The sequence below is a fragment of the Trichomycterus rosablanca genome, chromosome 11, assembly GCF_030014385.1.
Source record: "Trichomycterus rosablanca isolate fTriRos1 chromosome 11, fTriRos1.hap1, whole genome shotgun sequence".
NCBI lineage: Eukaryota > Metazoa > Chordata > Actinopteri > Siluriformes > Trichomycteridae > Trichomycterus > Trichomycterus rosablanca.
The window spans coordinates 38,713,142-38,732,542 of record NC_085998.1 but is presented as its reverse complement, the minus strand read 5'-3'; the positions used below and the strand labels follow the sequence as shown (position 1 = coordinate 38,732,542).

The window sequence follows — 19,401 nt, the reverse complement described above, 5'->3', positions numbered from 1 at the left end:
CTGTGCAAGGTGTGCCGCTCACCCAGGCTCCTGAAGTTCTCGTCCAGTCCACTCCAGAAGTTTTTCTCGATGAACCCCTTCACCAGTCCCCACGGCTGCTTCCTGTAGCGCAGCTCTGTCGAGACCCTGCAGCAGAACATGCACCTTAAATCCTGGTCTGTCTTCGTATGAGCCTTTTAATTTTCTGACATCAGGTTTACACAAGAAAACACCCAGAGACCTTCCTAGGATCCGACTTTCATGATTTAGGCTCACAGTTTGCAAATTATTTCTTTAAAGTAAGAGAAACGGCCCAGTCTGGCCTGCAGAGGGAGCACGGAGTCACAGTGTGGAAGGTTTTCTATAAATATCACAACTTCTTCCAGTTGTCTATGCCACCGCATTAGCTGGCACACCTCATTTCTCTTGGAGCCGTCATGCCGGATCGTTTGGTCCACTCCGGTGCAGAATGTCCCCCTGGTGTTTGGTGTTTAGGGCCACCGGGAGGGCAAAGTGTACCAAAAACGTCCCTGTTCGCTGGGGTGAGACGCCCGTAAATACATTTTAAGCACAAACGTAAGTAACACAGGTAACATGGCCGGGTTACAGTAACCTGTTACTGTCCTGTTTTATCACTGGTGGCCAGAGCAGCCTGCACTATCCTCCTTTAATGTCCACTTTTGTCCATTGCGGGTTGCGGACACTGTATTTTGTTCCATTATTCCTGTTACTCTGTTATTTGAAATTTTCTCTTTATCTAATGTGTGTGGGGATTTGCCTCGCTCTCTCTCTACCAAGCCCTAGACCTTTTTTACTACATATATATATATATATATATATATATACAGTATATATTAATATATAAAATATATTGTTTATACATTTTCTCCCCTTTTTCTCTCGATACTGCATCTTTTTATGTGTACGAGGTGAGTTCATATGCAGATTAGCTTTGTGTACAGAGAGCCACACCCTGATCAACGCATTATCCATCGACTCTGTGCAGGCGGCATCAATCTACCAGCAGAGGTCGCAATTGCCTCAATTATGAGGTCCCGTCTGGCTCTCACCCTGTATGAACAACAGCCGACCGTTGCCCATGTTGGCGTCGATGAGTTCGAAATGTCAGCTCTGGTTGTTCTACGATATGAAATAAAAAAAAAAAAATACACTTTTGGGAAAAAGAAAGTGCACCCTACTCCTACGTTAATAACACGTGTGTGGTCCTCAAGAACGTCTTTAAATAGGTGTGGGAAAGGCGACCCTACTGAGATGCTGTGGCGGGACACAAATGGGCAAAACCACATCACACGACCTTGAGAAAAAGATCCTCAGAGAGTAGAGGCTGTTAGAGCTGTAAAGTACTGGTGATTAAACTACTGTACAGCCCATGTTTTTTTTGTTTTTTTTTAACAGTAAGTCCTACGAGGTCCCGGTCAGTTTGGTGGTACGTTTGTAGACGGCGTACCTGAGGCGGCACTTGTTCTTGGCCACGCGTGTCAGCGCGTAGCGGTTCAGCGTGTAGAAGTAGTCGTGATACGGAACGTCGCGCGTGACCACCTCCGCGTCGATGATGTAGCACTCGTTCTCCTGGCTGGCCTTGTACAGAGTCTAGACGTGAGAGAGACGGACACGTCACGAGTAAATCTATGGAACAGGGTAGCACTTCTCATTAGGACCTTGATAGTTCATCGATTGTGGATTGCTATAGCAGCCACAGACGCCTGTAATATGCAAATATTACACTGTTGTGACTGCAACACGTATGAATTTACGTTTACACCATTCAGCAGTCGCTTATCCGAAGCTACACTACACTGAAAATAATTCCAGCAGTTGAGGGTTAACAGCCTTGCTCAAAGGCCCAACAGTGGCAACTTAGGGTAAATTTATTTCTTCTTTAAGGACTAAGGAGATCGAAGCTAACCCACGCCCCCCCCACACACATTGACAAGTGCCACCTAGCGTTGTGTACGGAGAGACACACCCTGAGAGCACTCTTTCCTCATCTCTGCGTAGGCGCCTCTAATCAGCCGGCAGAGGTCGTAATTGCACCAGTCTGACAGAGAGAGACCCGCATCCGACTTAGCCGCGCCCATCTGAACAACAGGCCAATCGTCGTTCGTGTGGCCGCTCAGCCTCAGCCGGTAAGGCAGAGCCGAGTTCCGATACGATGTATGCGAGATCCCAGCTCCGGTTGCAGCGCGTGTTTTCACCGCTGCGCCACCTGAGCGGCCAACTCAGGGTAAATTGACAACCTAAGGGCACATTCACACAAGAATTTGACCCAGTTTGCCGCTGACCTTGTCAAAGCTCCTCCAATGAGATGAACTGTTTGTTCTTTTACTACATTAAACCACGTTAAGCTTTATTTTCAACCAGAAGCGTTTTAGACTCTGGGAGAAGCCGATTCTGATTCTCACCGTTTCTCAGAAGCTGGAGCCGTAACACAAGTTTAAAAGTGAAACAGGGAGGAGAATCCAGATAAACACAGATACATGTGGAGCTGTAACCCTGGATCTGACGCTTATTCCACACTGATGCAGGTTCAGCTCAGATTCACACGCTGATCAGGTTTTACCGCGCTAATTCGTGATCATGGCTCACCTGAGTCTCACAGACGGTGGCGGTTTTGGGAGCGAGAGGGTTGGACAGCGAGATGGTGTACATGATCTCTCTCCTCTGGTTCCCGGCGTCGCCTTTCTTCCACGGGTGAAACACCACGTCTGCGTTTACAGGGGGGGGGGGGCGCAGATTAAAGACGCTCATAAACAAACAGCATGAATAACGTTTCTATTTTTTGCTGTTACCTGTGAATCTTCTCTGCTCCATGAAGTCAGTCATGAACTGTGACTCGGTGAAGAGGAACGCGTACATGGTGTCCACGCCGAACTTATACACCTCGTTGATGTACTGGCGCCCGTTCAGGTCGTCGTGGAACGCCTGCACCTCCACTTCTAAACACACACACACACACACACACACACACACTGTTACCAATACGTACCTCCATAATTAAGTGCTGTTGTTTATTACGGTGATGTTTATATACCGTCGTCGTGTGTGTCGGATGAATCGCTGAGTTCGGTGGGAATGTCTTCGTTATCGTTGAAGTCGAGCGAGGCCAAGGGAACGGGGCCTATCTGCCCCGCGGTGGACTCGCAGTTCCTCTCCTCGGACAGTAGGGGCAGTGCTAAGAGCTCCGGGTCCGGCAGGCAGTCCGTGTACTCCTCAGGAGAGATATCGAACTGCAGTCAACACAGAGATACTCGTCAGTACAGATGTGGAGTGTACATAAAATGTGGTAAGTGTGTGTGTGTGTGTGTGTGTGTGTGTGTGTGTGTACTTACAGTACTAACAGACATGGGCATGTCGGTGCTGCTGGGTGGAGTGGTGGAGTGTGTGATGGATCTCTTCTGTGATGGTGGGCTTCCGTCCTGCTTATTGTCTCCGCTGCTCTTAGACGTGTTATCATTCACGTCATTGTCTTCTACTGGAATCTCCTCAGAGTACCTACCACACACACACACACACACACACACACACACACACACACACACACACACAGCATATCAATACGAGCCTGTTTGTATTCAATGAAGGAACGTTGTTTGTCAATGTCAACTGTGATTCTTCGCTGATGGAATACAGGCGTCACTGCCCACAGTCAAGCAAGCCTTACACCACCATGGGTTTACATGCCGCTGTGTTCAAGTCTCAAGAGTCACTAAGAAGTTCCAAACCCAAACAGGCACAAACGAGCAGCAGAAATCAGTGAAACGACCGTACGCCTCGGCTGGGACCTTGGTGTGTGCTGTGTGTTTACCCCATGGTGTTGAGGTCATCATCAGGGGGCACGTAGTCCTCATCATCACTGGTCAGTCCGAGCTCGTTGCCGTAGCACTGATGGACGAAGTGCCACAGCTCCTTAGGACACAGAGGCTGCCGAGACCAACACAGACCGATGGAATAGAGTTAACGCCCATTTGCTATTGCATATACAGAGGGAGTTGTGTATGTTTACATTTTGGGCATCAGCCCTCATGAAGAAGAAGGTGTGTTCTTACCTTATCCAGCAGGGCATTCTGCCAGAGACGGAACGTCATCATGTACGTCCTGTCCCTCGCCCCGAACGAGGTGAAAAAGTGCTAGTGAGGAAAAAAAGAATGTAAGATTTGCTGTTGTACTTTTATTGATTAAATTGTGTCATTTATATTGATAAGTACAGCTGTTTCGGCCACACCCACTGCTAAATCGATTAAAAATAAATAACATGCTTTTAATTTTGTGGCAGGAATTTGGGGAAGGCCCTTTCCTGTTCCACTTTGTCTCCAAAGACAAGGTTTAAGAAGTTTAGCGTGGAGAAACTCTACTGCTTTCAACCCCACTGAGCACTTTTAGGAAGAACTGGGATGCCCACTGTGAGGCTGGCTGGGCTTCACTGCTGAACTGTACCGGTCGAAGCACCAGACGGGTTCATACGGAGATCCGTATCATGCACCGATCTCTTATACCCTGTCTCTGCCAGCGGGGGGCGCAACTGCAGCAGTTATGACGAATCCCTGAGTTTTCGTGAGATGAGGGTGGGACCACAGTCGACCCCGTTGTCGACCTCACCTTCTCGGTATCCGTGCACACCTGGATGGCGTTGGGGATGAGACGCGCCGTCTTCTCTTTCGTCATGAAGCAGATGTCCTTCAGACGCACCGTCAGCTAAACAGGAGCACAAAGACACTCGGAGATCCAGCACTGCGCCAAAAACCTATTACGTAACCGAGATGAACGTGGAGGAACAAAAAAACTGAACAAATGAACTGGTACCAGAGTCTCCCAGCGGAAGATGTTGCTATAGAAACAGATCCAGTTCTCGGAAAGGTAGAGTCGGCCCTGCAGGAGGATGTCCCTCTGCAGAGCGCACGAATAATCTGAGGAAACGAAACCATAGGTGGAATATCAGTATTTACTGGCAGGATGACATGCATACACTATATAGGCAGAAGTATTTGGACACCTGACCGTGAGCTTGCTGGATGTCACATTTCAAAAAACAAATGGGATTAAAGAATTATAGAATAGAATTATGTCTGTGGGAATTTGTGCCCATTCAGTCAAAGGACATTTGCATGATTGGGAACTAATACTGACGTTCAAGTTCATTCCAAAACTGTCGAGTAAGGCTGAGGTCAGGGCTCTGCTCTTCATGCTTTGTCCACAAATCTTTCTCTGCCCTCCTCCTATTGGTGGATTTTGGATGAGCCTCGAGCACTCGATTGTTCCAGTGGTTAATTAAATGGACGAGTCAAAGCAGCAGACTCTAATCCAAAATCTCGGACTCGATGACTTGATTGGCTGTCTGATTTCACTTGTCACAGCAGCACTGTTGGTTAGCAGGTCAAATTGTGCGTTCCAAGCTCACCGTTCCTCACCCAAGGGTTCAAGGGAGGCTTTATTGTCATTTCAGCTTTATACAAGTACATATGGACACGAAACAACGTTCCTCCAGGAACACACGTGCAAGACAACACAATAAACACAGTGCAGAATAAAAGAAAAAAAACAGTATGTGGGCACAGGTCACAGGTCAGGTCAGCACTAGATGCTGTTAAAAACCAAATAAAATAAATACAAATAACGTCAAACACGCAGAGAAACACGTATCTAATCACATGTCTATAGTTCTTACCCACGATGAGGCGCTCGGTGTCCGGCAGCTGTTTGAAAAGCTTCCTGAAGTCTTCATTTCTCTGCTTGTAGGTGGGACTGAGAACCTGGATGAGATACGATCCAGCAGGTGAGGATGCACGCATTTACGGGCAAAATAAAAAATAAAATGACATTGCATATGTTACATATGCAGACAATCCACTTAAAGACACGGACATCCAAACATCCTCACTCACTAAGACACACCAAACATCCTCACTCACTCACTCACTCACTGTACCAGTTTAGTTCACTGAAAAGTTCATATTTAAGGCAGGCTAATGAATAAAAACGGCTTTGTGTGTTTATTTAGTGTCTACAGGTGTATGTTATGTTATTATGTACACCTGGCGTATATAGGTGTGTGTTGGGATGATGGTAGACTTTGACAGTGGTCTAAGAAGGACCAAACCAAGAACTGAGAACTGTTGACAGGCTGATGAGTGACCACGACTCATTGAAGCCAGAGGACATGAAGGACATGGAGTGTCATGTCATCGTCATATATATTCCTGATGACTGGAAGTAGTGGGCACTTGGTGACACTGCAATGAAATATGCTAGTCCACTCCTGTGATCTGAGGTCCGAATCTCAGCAGTGCTTTCAACTGGTCAGGCCTCTACACAGACATGTCTGGCTATGGCATTGGAAGGTGCGCTTGTCAGTGCGCTCTTTGTCCCAAACCCTTCTAAAAACTGAGCCAAATCAGGTATGCAGACCAGAGTGAACTACGGGTGGTGACACCTAAGTATGAGAACTAGTGAAAGAAAAAAGTAGTGACCCTTCGATGCAACACGATTAAAGCACCCAAAACACTTGGAGCAGTTCCTTTCACCTTCAACACCTTTTATACCCTGCACAACATGCCAACTCACAGCAGGGATCTCCTCATCATCTTCCTCCACTGTCTGGATGTCTACTGAGCTCCAGGGCCACATCGACTCCTGCTGCATCCACACAGTAAGGGCATCTTCCAGTTCCAACAGGGCTTCCCAGTCCCTCAGTGAACCCATCGTCAAGGGCTCCATTACTGAGCAGCCCGATTAAATTCTTCACTACTCCAGAAGGTGTCGGCCAGCTTCAATACTAGAAAATCTGAAGACTAATGAGCCATTCGAGCAAGTTCGGCAATCGAATCAAAATCCTTTCCAGACGTTTCTTTGCTCTCAGAGGTAATGAAGACGTTCTACACGAGCTGAACTACTGGTTTACTGAATTAAGACACCACCGACTCTTCTGACTGATCAACACCGCAAGTGTTCAGCTGTTCATCAGTTTTTTGAAGTTTTTTGATTCTAAGAGTCTCTTCAGGATGAATTTCAGAGACTTTTCGACCACTGACGTTCAAATGTGAAGCTTAAGCTCCTTTATAATAAAGACCTCCCACGAGTCTCCTCACTGCAATCATTTGGTCCCAAAGTTTTAGTCCAGAGGTCGCTAAAGGTCTCTAGATGAGGAGAACGTGAACTACCAATCTAAAACAAACAGCCGTTTGGTGGATCCAAGTCCAGGTCCCGAACACCAGGCTGGTGTTTTATTCATACCGCCCTTCCTGAATGAAGTGAACAATCGCCTCTGGTTTAAAAATACAGACGAACATCTGAAGTTCAAGTCCCAGTGTCCAAATGTATCACCTGTTAATCCATATCGAAGGTGTTTGAAGGAGTCCAGATCTACCTGATCCCTCAGGATCCTCTGGAGAATCCTGCTCTGGAAGCAGATAGCACTAGATCGCTGGTATAAGTGTCGGTCTGCGCTGACTAGTGCCACATGACTGCAGTGTTTGTCACACACATACATATATAGTGGCTCTGCCCTACAGTAACCCTATCAGACAGATCAGTTATTATGCTGCTGTGTTTGTCTTCATGCTGGCCAAGTGTGTGTGTGTGTGTGTGTGTGTGTGTGTGTGTGTGTGTGCCTTCCTTAAACTACCAAGCCTTAAACCTTTACAGACATTTAAGTGTGGATTTTTCTTATCTTTGCCAACCAAGTTGGGCGTTTGTCTTTTAAGGCTTACCAAGCGCTGACCAAGTGAATCAGTGGCACAATGTGAAATGCAACACATACATGTCATTGTTTTTGCCATAATGACATGCAGAATACGTACTAAAATCAAAACATCCAACAGTCACTCGACCTCTAAACAGTAAAACTTTTTTATACTTGAAGTTTGGTTCCCCTGGTCCGGACCAAACAATAAATAACACATTTTTACATTTTAGTTCTGGTTTGCTCAGCGTTCACACTCACAAATGCGTAATCAAAGCAATATAAGTACAAATTGTGACGTATGATGCACGTATGTCGTATATTTTGCGAGCCAGTGGTCAGAACGATGCACCACGCTGGTATTTTTGACCATCGGAAAGACAGTAAGAGGTGATAAAGCTGGATAAAGGAGTCAAAACACACCAAAGAAGCTCGTCTGGTGCGTTCAGTGTCACATCTTGTGACATCACACGCTGTGTTGTGACATCATATCTTTTGGATTGCATCGTATTCATATCTGGGCGGCACGGTGGCTCGGTGGGTGGCACTGTCGCTTCACAGCAGGAAGGTCCTGGGTTCCATCCCCATGCGGGGCGGTCCGGGTCCTTTCTGTGCCGAGTTTGCATGTTCTCCCCGTGTCTGTGTGGGTTTCCTCCCACAGTCCAAAGACATGCATGTGAAACCTGTGTAATGAGTAACTACCGTTTCTGTCATGAATGTAACCAAGAGTGTAAAACGTGACGTTAAAATCCTAATGAATAAATAAAATAAATACAAATATTCATATCCGAATTCATTTAGATATGCGCCTTTGCTCAGGCGGTCTTAGCTTGCTCATTTGGTGCACCAGAGTTCAAAAGGAAGCTTCACGCTTTACTGTAATTAACCGCAATAACAGAGTAAATCACACCAGGGTTCGTTTTAATCCAACTGACAACAAGTATAAACACACCCTCAGAGTCCATGTTTAATAAAAGACTCTTTCTAATCTCCAACGAAGGATTCAGCATGAGGACCTTAATCAGTGTCATTATGACGGCTTTCCAAAAACAAAATAAGCCGACGTGAAAACCCACAGAGTTACAGGATAAATGAGGATGAGGATGTTCTCAGTACAGGTATGCAGGGGCAGGTTATCAAGGTTGTGTGTGTGTGTGTTCTTCCCCAAGTCCGTTACTAATTAACTCCAGGAACAAACATTAAGCGCTGTCGACGGCTGGTACCAGGAGAAGCGGGCGTGTCCCAATGAAATCATCCACACACACATGCGGAAACATCGAGCTTTTCCTGTTACGGGTTTTATATGATATGATGCGTCTGCACTGCTGTGACTTTATTCACACGCGTTAATACAAACGCAACAGTGGTGCAGTGGGTGGAGGATAACTCCAGATCTCCATATGAACCTGTCTCACGCAGGTGAAAAGAAGTGGCCGGCAAGTTCAACATCACTGCAGGCTCAGAGCTCATGTATGGACGGCTGAGTTGTAATCACTGAACACTCAGTGCCATGGGAGATCATCATCGCCCACACACACACACACACACACACACACACACAAGCACAGACACTCAGAGATACACACACAGAGACAAACACAGAGATACACACAGACACAGATACACACAAACACAGAGATACACACACAAACACAGAGATACACACACAGACACAGATACACACACAAAAATAGAGATACACACACAAACACAGAGATACACCCACACACACAAACACAGAGATACACAGATACACACACAAACACACAGAGATACACAAACACAGATACACACACACTCAGAGATACACACACATATACACACACAGACAAACACAGAGATACACAAACACAGATACACACACAAACAGAGATACACACACAAACACAGATACATACACAAACACAGATACACACACATACACACACACAGACAAACACAGAGATACACAAACACAGATACACACACAAACACAGAGATACACACACAAACACAGATACATACACAAACACAGATACACACACAAACACAGAGATACACACACAAACACAGATACACACACAAACACAGAGATACACACACAAACACAGATACACACACAAACACAGAGATACACACACAAACACAGAGATACACACACAAACACAGAGATACACACACAAACACAGATACACACACAAACACAGAGATACACACACAAACACATATACACACACAAACACAGAGATACACACACAAACACAGAGATACACACACAAACACAGATACACACACAAACACAGATACACACTTAAACACAGAGATACACACAAACACAGATACACACACAAACACAGAGATACACACACAAACACAGATACACACACAAACACAGATACACACTTAAACACAGATACACACACAAACACAGAGATACACACACAAACACAGATACACACACAAACACAGAGATACACACACAAACACAGATACACACACAAACACAGAGATACACACACAAACACAGATACACACACAAACACAGATACACACTTAAACACAGAGATACACACACAAACACAGAAACACACACACAAACACAGAGATACACACACAAACACAGAGATATACACACACAGATACACACACACTCAGAGATACACACACATATACACACACACACAGACAAACACAGAGATACACACACACACACACACACTCAGAGATACACACTCAAAGATACACACACACACACACACACACACACTCAGAGATACACACTCAAAGATACACACACACACACACACACACACACACTAGCAAAAACACACATGGATGGATAAAGAATCGAGAAGTTACTCACGTTGTACCAGCTCTGGCTTTTCTGTGTGAGAGAGAAAAACAAGCGTGAGTGTTGCTATTAAAAGCACTGGGTTATCACACACACACACACACACACACACACACACACACACACACACACACACACACACACACACACAGAGTTTATTTACAGTTTTAAGGGCAAGGTCTGAAGGGTGGCACTAGTCGTTGACATTCATGGACAAACGCTTTCTCGGACGCATTTTTTGGCCCACGACTGGGTGTCAGTAGGCGAGTGACCGGGTGAGCGGTGCCCGGTGATAGACTGGCACCCTGTCCTGGTTTGGGACACGCAGTGAAGTGTGTTATAAAGGCTTTGTCCAGTCGAGTGTCTGATTGATGGCCGAGCACCTGGGATAGATTTGTGTCCTGTTCAGGGTTCAAATCGCTGTGCTATCAGCCTGTCGGGAGTGCACATACAGACTCGATTTGGCTGTGGGGGCTTGTAGGTAGACGCAGGTAGGTGGCTGAGGTCCCACTTTGGATTGGCGTCCAGTCTGGGGTGTGTTACTGCACTGTGCCCAGTGATTCTGGGAAAACCTGACCCACTGTACCCCTGACCAGGATAAAATACTGGTGAAACCTCTAGATCCACAAAACTTACACAAACTTTCAAGCAATAAAACATTTCTACCACAAATGGAGTTTATTATTCCTGGAACCCCTTTTCAAGCAAACAACCATTTAGCAACATTTAGTTCTTTATTTGTTTATTTATTTTTAAATTTAAACAGTAAAACGTGTTATAAGTGCGTCCTTATTTACATAAAAATACCAAACTTAGCCGATACAGATCATGTGCATGATTATTTTCTCACTCTCTCACTTTCTTAACCGCTTATCCAATCATGGTCGTGGGGGGGTCCTGGAGCCTATCCTAGCTTTTCAATGGGCGCAAGGCACACAGTAACACCCTGGATGGGGCGCCAGTCCATCGCAGGGCAAACACACACACACATACACACACACCCATTCACCTACAGGGCGGTTCAGTGACTCCAATTAACCTGACTGCATGTTTTTGGACTCCCGGAGGAAACCCACGCAGACACGGGGAGAACATGCAAACTCCACACAGAAAGGACCCGGACCGCCCCGCCTGGGGATGGAACCCAGGACCTTTCTTGCTGTGAGGCGACGGTGCTACCCACCGTGCGGCCTCATGATTATTTCCTGTATTATTAAATTGTTGGTGGTCACATGCGACTTGAAAAGACATTTTTCTAAACATCAAATTCATCAAAACTAATATACTTCATTAATAAAAGAGATGGCGATCTGGTCCCACTGCGGTTAACAATGTGTAACGTAAAGCTTCCACAAGATGGCGTGTGTGTACAAGTTTCTTTTTTTTTTGCCTGTTAAAATCGTTTATTGTATTATTATTATTATTCTTGTCTGCGACCCACCCAAGGTTTTGAAAAGTTCCGTATATTTGAAACGTCTTGGGTTCACGTACATCCAGACACACGACTTCAGGGTCTACAGCACTACAGGGTTCAGGAGAGTCAGGGAGAAGGACAGAGGCACTAAGAGACAGAGAACGAGCTGCAGGAGGGATGTGATGGAGGTTCGGAGGTTGGTGCTGAGGGAGAAAGAGGTGAAATGAAGAAAATCGAAGTCTTACTTTAATCAGGTTTAGTCTGTCGTACTGCGAAGACGAGTGAAGACGAGTGAAGACGAGTGAAGTGAAGGAGCAGAACAGAATAAAATGAATGAAGCGGCAGTAAGAAACGATCAGGTATTTCTGACCCATGTGTAATGACGCATCACTTCTACCAGATGTTATGTACATATTTATGCGTTCTACGTTTGGCATTGTCTATAAAAGTACACGTTTTTATTTTATTTCTGCATTTTCTCCCTTTTTTCTCCTGTTGTATCGTAGCTGATTAGTCCTCCGCTGCTTTAGACCCCGATGGCGTACGAGGAGGGTATATTCACCTGGCACACGCACTACCTGGGCGCCTCTCTGAGGTTTTTAACGTTCTCTCAGTTGGTCTTCGTAATCATTTGATGCAACGTCGCAGTCGAAGCTGCAGCGACCTGCAGAAGCTGCGTTTCAGCTCATTGGCCAGTGGAAACCAAACCTACAGTAGATGGTGCAGCCAGCACATGTGCTACACGAATACTGGAGCACACCTTACAATAATCCTGGAAGTGTTTGAGCCTCAATCAATAATAAAAAATAAGAAAACAAATATTTATTTATTTAATGTTGCACTCTAAGTAATGTTTCAATCAATGCAAAATAAGAAAAAAAATATTAATTTATTTATTGATTGATTTATTTATTTAATGTTGCCCTTTATAAAATGTTTTAATCAATGAAAAAAAGAAAATATTTATTTATTTAATGTTGATTTCTAAGAAATTTTTATTAATATTTATTTATTTATAGATTTATTTAATGTTGCCCTCTATGAGATGTTTCAATCAATGAAAAATAAAAAAAATAAAAAAATATGTATTCATTTATTTAATTATTTATTAAATGTTTTACCTTTTGAAATGTTTCAATCAATAAAAATATTGATTTATTTAATGATCTATTTAATGTTGCCCTTTATAGGATGCTTCAATCAATGAAAAATAGGAAAAAACAATCTTTATTTATTTATTTATGTACTTATTTATTTATGTACTCTAGGAAATGTTTCAATCAATGAAAAATAAGAAAAAAAAAGGATTTATTTATTAATTTATTTTATTAATGTTGCACAATAAATCTGAGTAATATAACGTCATGACCCTGATAAACAAGGACATTATAATAAACCATTAATAATAAACTTTTCAGGGTGTTTGGGTGGCACAGCGGAGATCTGGGTTTGAATCTCAGTGGTGATATCGGCCAGCTAGGCGTCTACACAGACGTGACTGGTCATGCCCCAGTGTGTCCCTTGTAATGAGAAGGTTGCTGGTTTAAGGCCCCACATTTCCAAATAAAAGCAAACCTACACAAGGCGTTTATTTTATTCCTCCAAATATATCAAGGAAAGTGTCTGACTAAAGATGCTGGACACTTTTTAACTGTTATTATACAGTAATATCTCGGTTTATCTCAGGACAGGAGTGTAAACACACACACACACACACACATCAAACATTAAACACATCAGTACAGACAGACGAACAAACAGAGGTGAGGATCAGGACGCGACTCACAAATGACCGGTCAGTACGTCCAGTCATTTGTGCGCAACCGTGCGAGTGTGTAAGAGAGGAAGCACGAGCAGAAAACAGAAAAGAGAAATGCTTACTTTGGACAGTCGCTTGTGAGACTAGCATGCACCGAGGAGAAGAAGAAAGAAATCAGAACACGCAACACAAAGAAAAAGAAAATAAAACAGAAATGCAACAAATGAAAACAGCAAACGTGAGCTGAGACATTTTAGATAACAGATATTTTTATACAGAAGCTTAAAACTAAATAAAGAAAGAAAGAAAGAAAAACAAAGCAGGCGAGTGAGAAATGAGAATGAGAGGAGTAACGTCCAGCTGATATGATCACATGATCCCAAATTTAACCCAACGTTCAGACCACAAGTGACTTTCTGCCTACTGTCGCCCAAATGGCTGAGCGCTCGTCACCCTGTGGGCGTTTGGTTGCCATGGTTTAACCGATGCCAAGCAAGAAAAAGCCAATGCCACAACGGTACAGCCAACTTTACTGACTAGTATCTACAGAACGTATAGAAACAAACTATCAACCAGCCATCCACCTATCCATCCATCCATTTATTCATCCACATCATCTATCCATTCTTCCATCCATCCATCTATTCATCCACATCATCTATCCATTCTTCCATCTACTCATTTCTCCATCCACATCATTTATCTATACATCCATCCACCAGTCATTAATCTATTCATCCATCCATCCATTTATTCATCCACATCATCTATCCGTCCATCCATCCTTTCAGCCACCAGATATCAATCTATTCATCCATCTATACATCCATCCTTCTATTCACTCATACACATCATTCATCCATCTATACATCCATCCATCAGTTTTTCCATCCATCCATTTATCCACATCATCCATCATTCACGTTATTCATCTATTCATCCATCTATACACCCATCCACCTAGCCATCAATCTACTCATCTATACATCCATCCTTCTATTCACTCATCCACATCATCCATCCATCTATCCATCCATCCATCCACCAGATATCAATCTATTCATCCATCTATACATCCATCCTTCTATTCACTCATCCACATCATCCATCCATCCATCAGTTTTTCCATCCATCCATTTATCCATCCACCCACCGATCTATCTATCCATCCATCCATCCATCCATCTATCCATCCATCCATCTATCAGTTTTTCCATCCATCTATCTATCTATCCATCCATCCATCTATCAGTTTTTCCATCCATCCATCCATCCATCTATCTATCCATCCATCTATCAGTTTTTCCATCCATCCACCCACCCACCCATCCATCCATCCATCCATCTATCCATCCATCCATCCATCTATTAGTTTTTACATCCATCCATCCATCATTCACGTTATCCATCCATCCATTCGTCCATCAGTTTATTCATCTATCCATTCATCTATCAATCCATGCATCAGTTTTTCCATCCATCCATTTATCCACATCATCCATCATTCACGTTATTCATCCATCCATCCATCCATCCAGCAATCCATCCATCCATCCATCCATCCATCCATCCATCCATCTATCCATCCATAAGCTTTCAATCCATCCACCTATTTATACATCAGTTTATCCATCCATCCATCCATCCTGCCGGCCCCTGTCCCAACTCTTTGGACAGTTTTGCAGGATTTAATTTACAAAAGATAGATAGATAGATAGATAGATAGATAGATAGATAGATAGATAGATAGATAGATGGTTAGATAGATAGATAGATAGATAGATAGATAGATAGATAGATAGATAGGTAGGTAGGTAGGTAGGTAGATAGATAGATAGGTAGGTAGGTAGGTAGGTAGGTAGGTAGGTAGGTAGGTAGATAGATAGATAGGTAGGTAGGTAGGTAGGTAGGTAGGTAGGTAGGTAGGTAGATAGATAGATAGATAGGTAGGTAGGTAGGTAGGTAGGTAGATAGGTAGGTAGGTAGGTAGGTAGGTAGATAGATACTTTATTGATCCTGAAGGAAATTAGAAATTAATAAAATACAACAAATGATAATAATGAAAACATTAGAAATCTTTTCTTTGTACTTTCATCAGTTAAAAGATCCAGTTTCGAGTTATTTTAACAAACTGTCCCAACTTTTTGGAAATTTTGTTTGATTTGTAGGTCATAGAATAGGAAACATTTAGAGATTTTATAACGCAAATAACAGAACATCCATCATGCATCACTACTCATGGAAAACAATTTCAGACCCCCCGGAGACCTTGAATGCACAAGGATAAAAGTCAGCGGCCTCACACCTCCTCACCTTGGAGTTTTTGGAGCTGCTCCGCGTGGACTGAGACGAGTACGTTCGGGCGACCAGCTGCTCCGGGGTGGAGGGTGACTTGGAGGTGTCGGTGCTCTCGGAGCCCTTCTCCACCATGTTCTCTCCCTCCAGACTGGGCACAGTGGGCGAGCGACAGCGCTTCCTCAGCACCGGAGAGCAAGCGGGACTGCTCCGGGTGGAATTACTGGCAGTGCTGGAGGAAACGACAGAGAAATAAAGAGACGCTCATTAAAATCTCAGAAGCTTCGGCTGGATATTTTCTCTGGATGTAAACACAGAAACGTTCAGTCCCCTCCGGTCACATTCAATATTCTGTTGATTTTCCCGGGGGAAAGAAGTACACACATGATTTACAATCAATTTCTACACATTCAGTGCAGAATTACTGTTTATGTGCTGCATTCGACAGGTCGCCAGTCCATCATAGTGTAGATACATTCACACACACAATGTTCTAGTATCTTTAATAAACCTCACTGCATGTCTTTGGACTTGTAGGAGGAAATTATTCATCTTAATTAAATCATACCACATATTCATTCCAGAATCTCCATCATCCAAACATTTATTTGTTCATTTATTCATCCAGATCCACCGATTTGTTTATTATCTTTCTATCCATCCATCCTGAACCAGCAGTGTGGAAACACCGCCACCTTGTGGCGAAGTTCAGTAAATGCATTCTGTACAGAAGCCATTTTGTTTGACTCTTTGATGACTGTAAACATCACAAGTCCATCTAAAGCCATCCTTTGTATTTTCACCTTTAATAAATCATAATCTTTGAGTATAACAGCATTTAGATGTTTTTATGTTATTCTTATTCATATTTTGGTTTTACGAGTTTTCTAATCACCGTGTTGCTACGCTAGTTAAAATACGGTAGCCTGTTGCTAACACTGTCCTTGTCTTCACATATAAGTGAATTTTATATTTATTTATCCTTTATTTCAGTAAAACACGTTAAATCTGAATTCTGTAACTTGTTTGGGTTATGTACAAAACATTTGCTAAAGACAGAGACCATCTTTCAGTCAGAAAAAATTGGGACGGTATTAAAAACAGAGTTTCTGACATTTACTTTGACTTATATTTCTTTGCAGACAGTCTGAACCCAAAATATTTCATGTTTTGTCTGGTCAGCTTCATTGCGTTTGTTGTTATACGTCCATAAATGCTTTGCAGGCCTTTAGCACATTCCAGAAAAGTTCATTTAGGGCTAATAAAGAGGTAAAAAACATAAAAGTTCGTCCTCGTCTTTGAAGAGCAAAGCTGATCAGAGGATCCAGTTTGTCAACAAATGTGTGAGAAAATGATTGAAATGTTTAAGAACAATGAACCTCAAAGAAAGATTGGAGGTGATTTGCGTATTTCTCCCTCTACAGTGCAGAATATCATTAAACCATTCAAGGAATCGAGAGGAATTCCAGTGTGTAGGATGCAAGGGGGCAAACCTGAGCTAGACACCCCGTGACAATATTTTGGATTTATCCTGTCTGCAATAAAATAAAAGTCAAAGTAAATGTAAGGAACGCTGCATTTGTATACTGTCTCAACCTTTTCTGATTTGGGGTCAGAATCTGTATGTCCATCCATCCATCTATACATCCATCTATCCATCCATCATTTCTTCTATCTATATCCATCCATCCATCCATCCATTGTTTCTTCTATCTATATATCTATCCATCCATTGTTTCTTCTATCTATATATCTATCCATCCATTGTTTCTTCTATCTATATATCTATCCATCCATCATTTCTTCTATCTATATATCTATCCATCCATCATTTCTTCTATCTATATATCTATCCATCCATCATTTCTTCTATCTATATATCTATCCATCCATTGTTTCTTCTATCTATATATCTATCCATCCATCGTTTCTTCCATCCATCCATCCATCCATCTATACATCCATCATTTCTTCTATCTATATATCTATCCATCCATTGTTTCTTCTATCTATATATCTATCCATCCATCGTTTCTTCTATCTATATATCTATCCATCCATCATTTCTTCTATCTATATATCTATCCATCCATTGTTTCTTCTATCTATATATCTATCCATCCATCATTTCTTCTATCTATATATCTATCCATCCATTGTTTCTTCTATCTATATATCTATCCATCCATCGTTTCTTCTATCTATATATCTATCCATCCATTGTTTCTTCTATCTATATATCTATCCATCCATTGTTTCTTCTATCTATATATCTATCCATCCATCGTTTCTTCCATCCATCCATCCATCCATCTATACATCCATCATTTCTTCTATCTATATATCTATCCATCCATTGTTTCTTCTATCTATATATCTATCCATCCATCGTTTCTTCTATCTATATATCTATCCATCCATCATTTCTTCTATCTATATATCTATCCATCCATTGTTTCTTCTATCTATATATCTATCCATCCATCATTTCTTCTATCTATATATCTATCCATCCATTGTTTCTTCTATCTATATATCTATCCATCCATCATTTCTTCTATCTATATATCTATCCATCCATTGTTTCTTCTATCTATATATCTATCCATCCATCGTTTCTTCTATCTATATATCTATCCATCCATTGTTTCTTCTATCTATATATCTATCCATCCATCGTTTCTTCCATCCATCCATCCATCCATCTATACATCCATCATTTCTTCTATCTATATATCTATCCATCCATCCATCGTTTCTTCCATCCATCCATCCATCCATCTATACATCCATCATTTCTTCTATCTATATATCTATCCATCCATTGTTTCTTCTATCTATATATCTATCCATCCATTGTTTCTTCTATCTATATATCTATCCATCCATTGTTTCTTCTATCTATATATCTATCCATCCATTGTTTCTTCTATCTATATATCTATCCATCCATTGTTTCTTCTATCTATATATCTATCCATCCATTGTTTCTTCTATCTATATATCTATCCATCCATCGTTTCTTCCATCCATCCATCCATCCATCCATCTATACATCCATCATTTCTTCTATCTATATATCTATCCATCCATTGTTTCTTCTATCTATATATCTATCCATCCATTGTTTCTTCTATCTATATATCTATCCATCCATTGTTTCTTCTATCTATATATCTATCCATCCATCCATCGTTTCTTCCATCCATCCATCCATCCATCTATACATCCATCATTTCTTCTATCTATATATCTATCCATCCATCCATTATTTCTTCCATCCATCCATCATCGTTTCTTCAGTCGCCCTCGGCTTGCTCAACAGGGGTTTTTGTATCTGTTGGTCCTGTATTTTGTAAAGTTGCTTTGAGACAATGTATATTGTAAAAAGCGCTATATAAATAAAGTTGACTTGACTTGACTTGACT

The 19,401-nt window shown here is 42.3% G+C and overlaps 1 protein-coding gene across 2 annotated transcripts in view; it reads right to left on the bottom strand.

Moving 5' to 3' along the window:
* LOC134322890 (protein Aster-B-like) overlaps positions 1-19,401 on the bottom strand; it is a 46,047-nt gene that overhangs the window by 12,227 nt on the left and 14,419 nt on the right. For both annotated transcript variants that reach the window (XM_063004297.1, XM_063004298.1), the window contains exons 2-14: positions 15,992-16,205; positions 10,518-10,538; positions 5,663-5,747; positions 4,801-4,904; positions 4,597-4,692; positions 4,047-4,127; positions 3,806-3,921; positions 3,330-3,492; positions 3,032-3,227; positions 2,790-2,936; positions 2,587-2,705; positions 1,448-1,590; positions 23-126 (exon numbers count right to left, since the gene is read on the bottom strand). In XM_063004297.1, the coding sequence (XP_062860367.1) occupies positions 23-126; positions 1,448-1,590; positions 2,587-2,705; positions 2,790-2,936; positions 3,032-3,227; positions 3,330-3,492; positions 3,806-3,921; positions 4,047-4,127; positions 4,597-4,692; positions 4,801-4,904; positions 5,663-5,747; positions 10,518-10,538; positions 15,992-16,205 (1,589 nt within the window). The remainder of the gene's footprint in view (positions 1-22; positions 127-1,447; positions 1,591-2,586; positions 2,706-2,789; positions 2,937-3,031; positions 3,228-3,329; positions 3,493-3,805; positions 3,922-4,046; positions 4,128-4,596; positions 4,693-4,800; positions 4,905-5,662; positions 5,748-10,517; positions 10,539-15,991; positions 16,206-19,401) is intronic.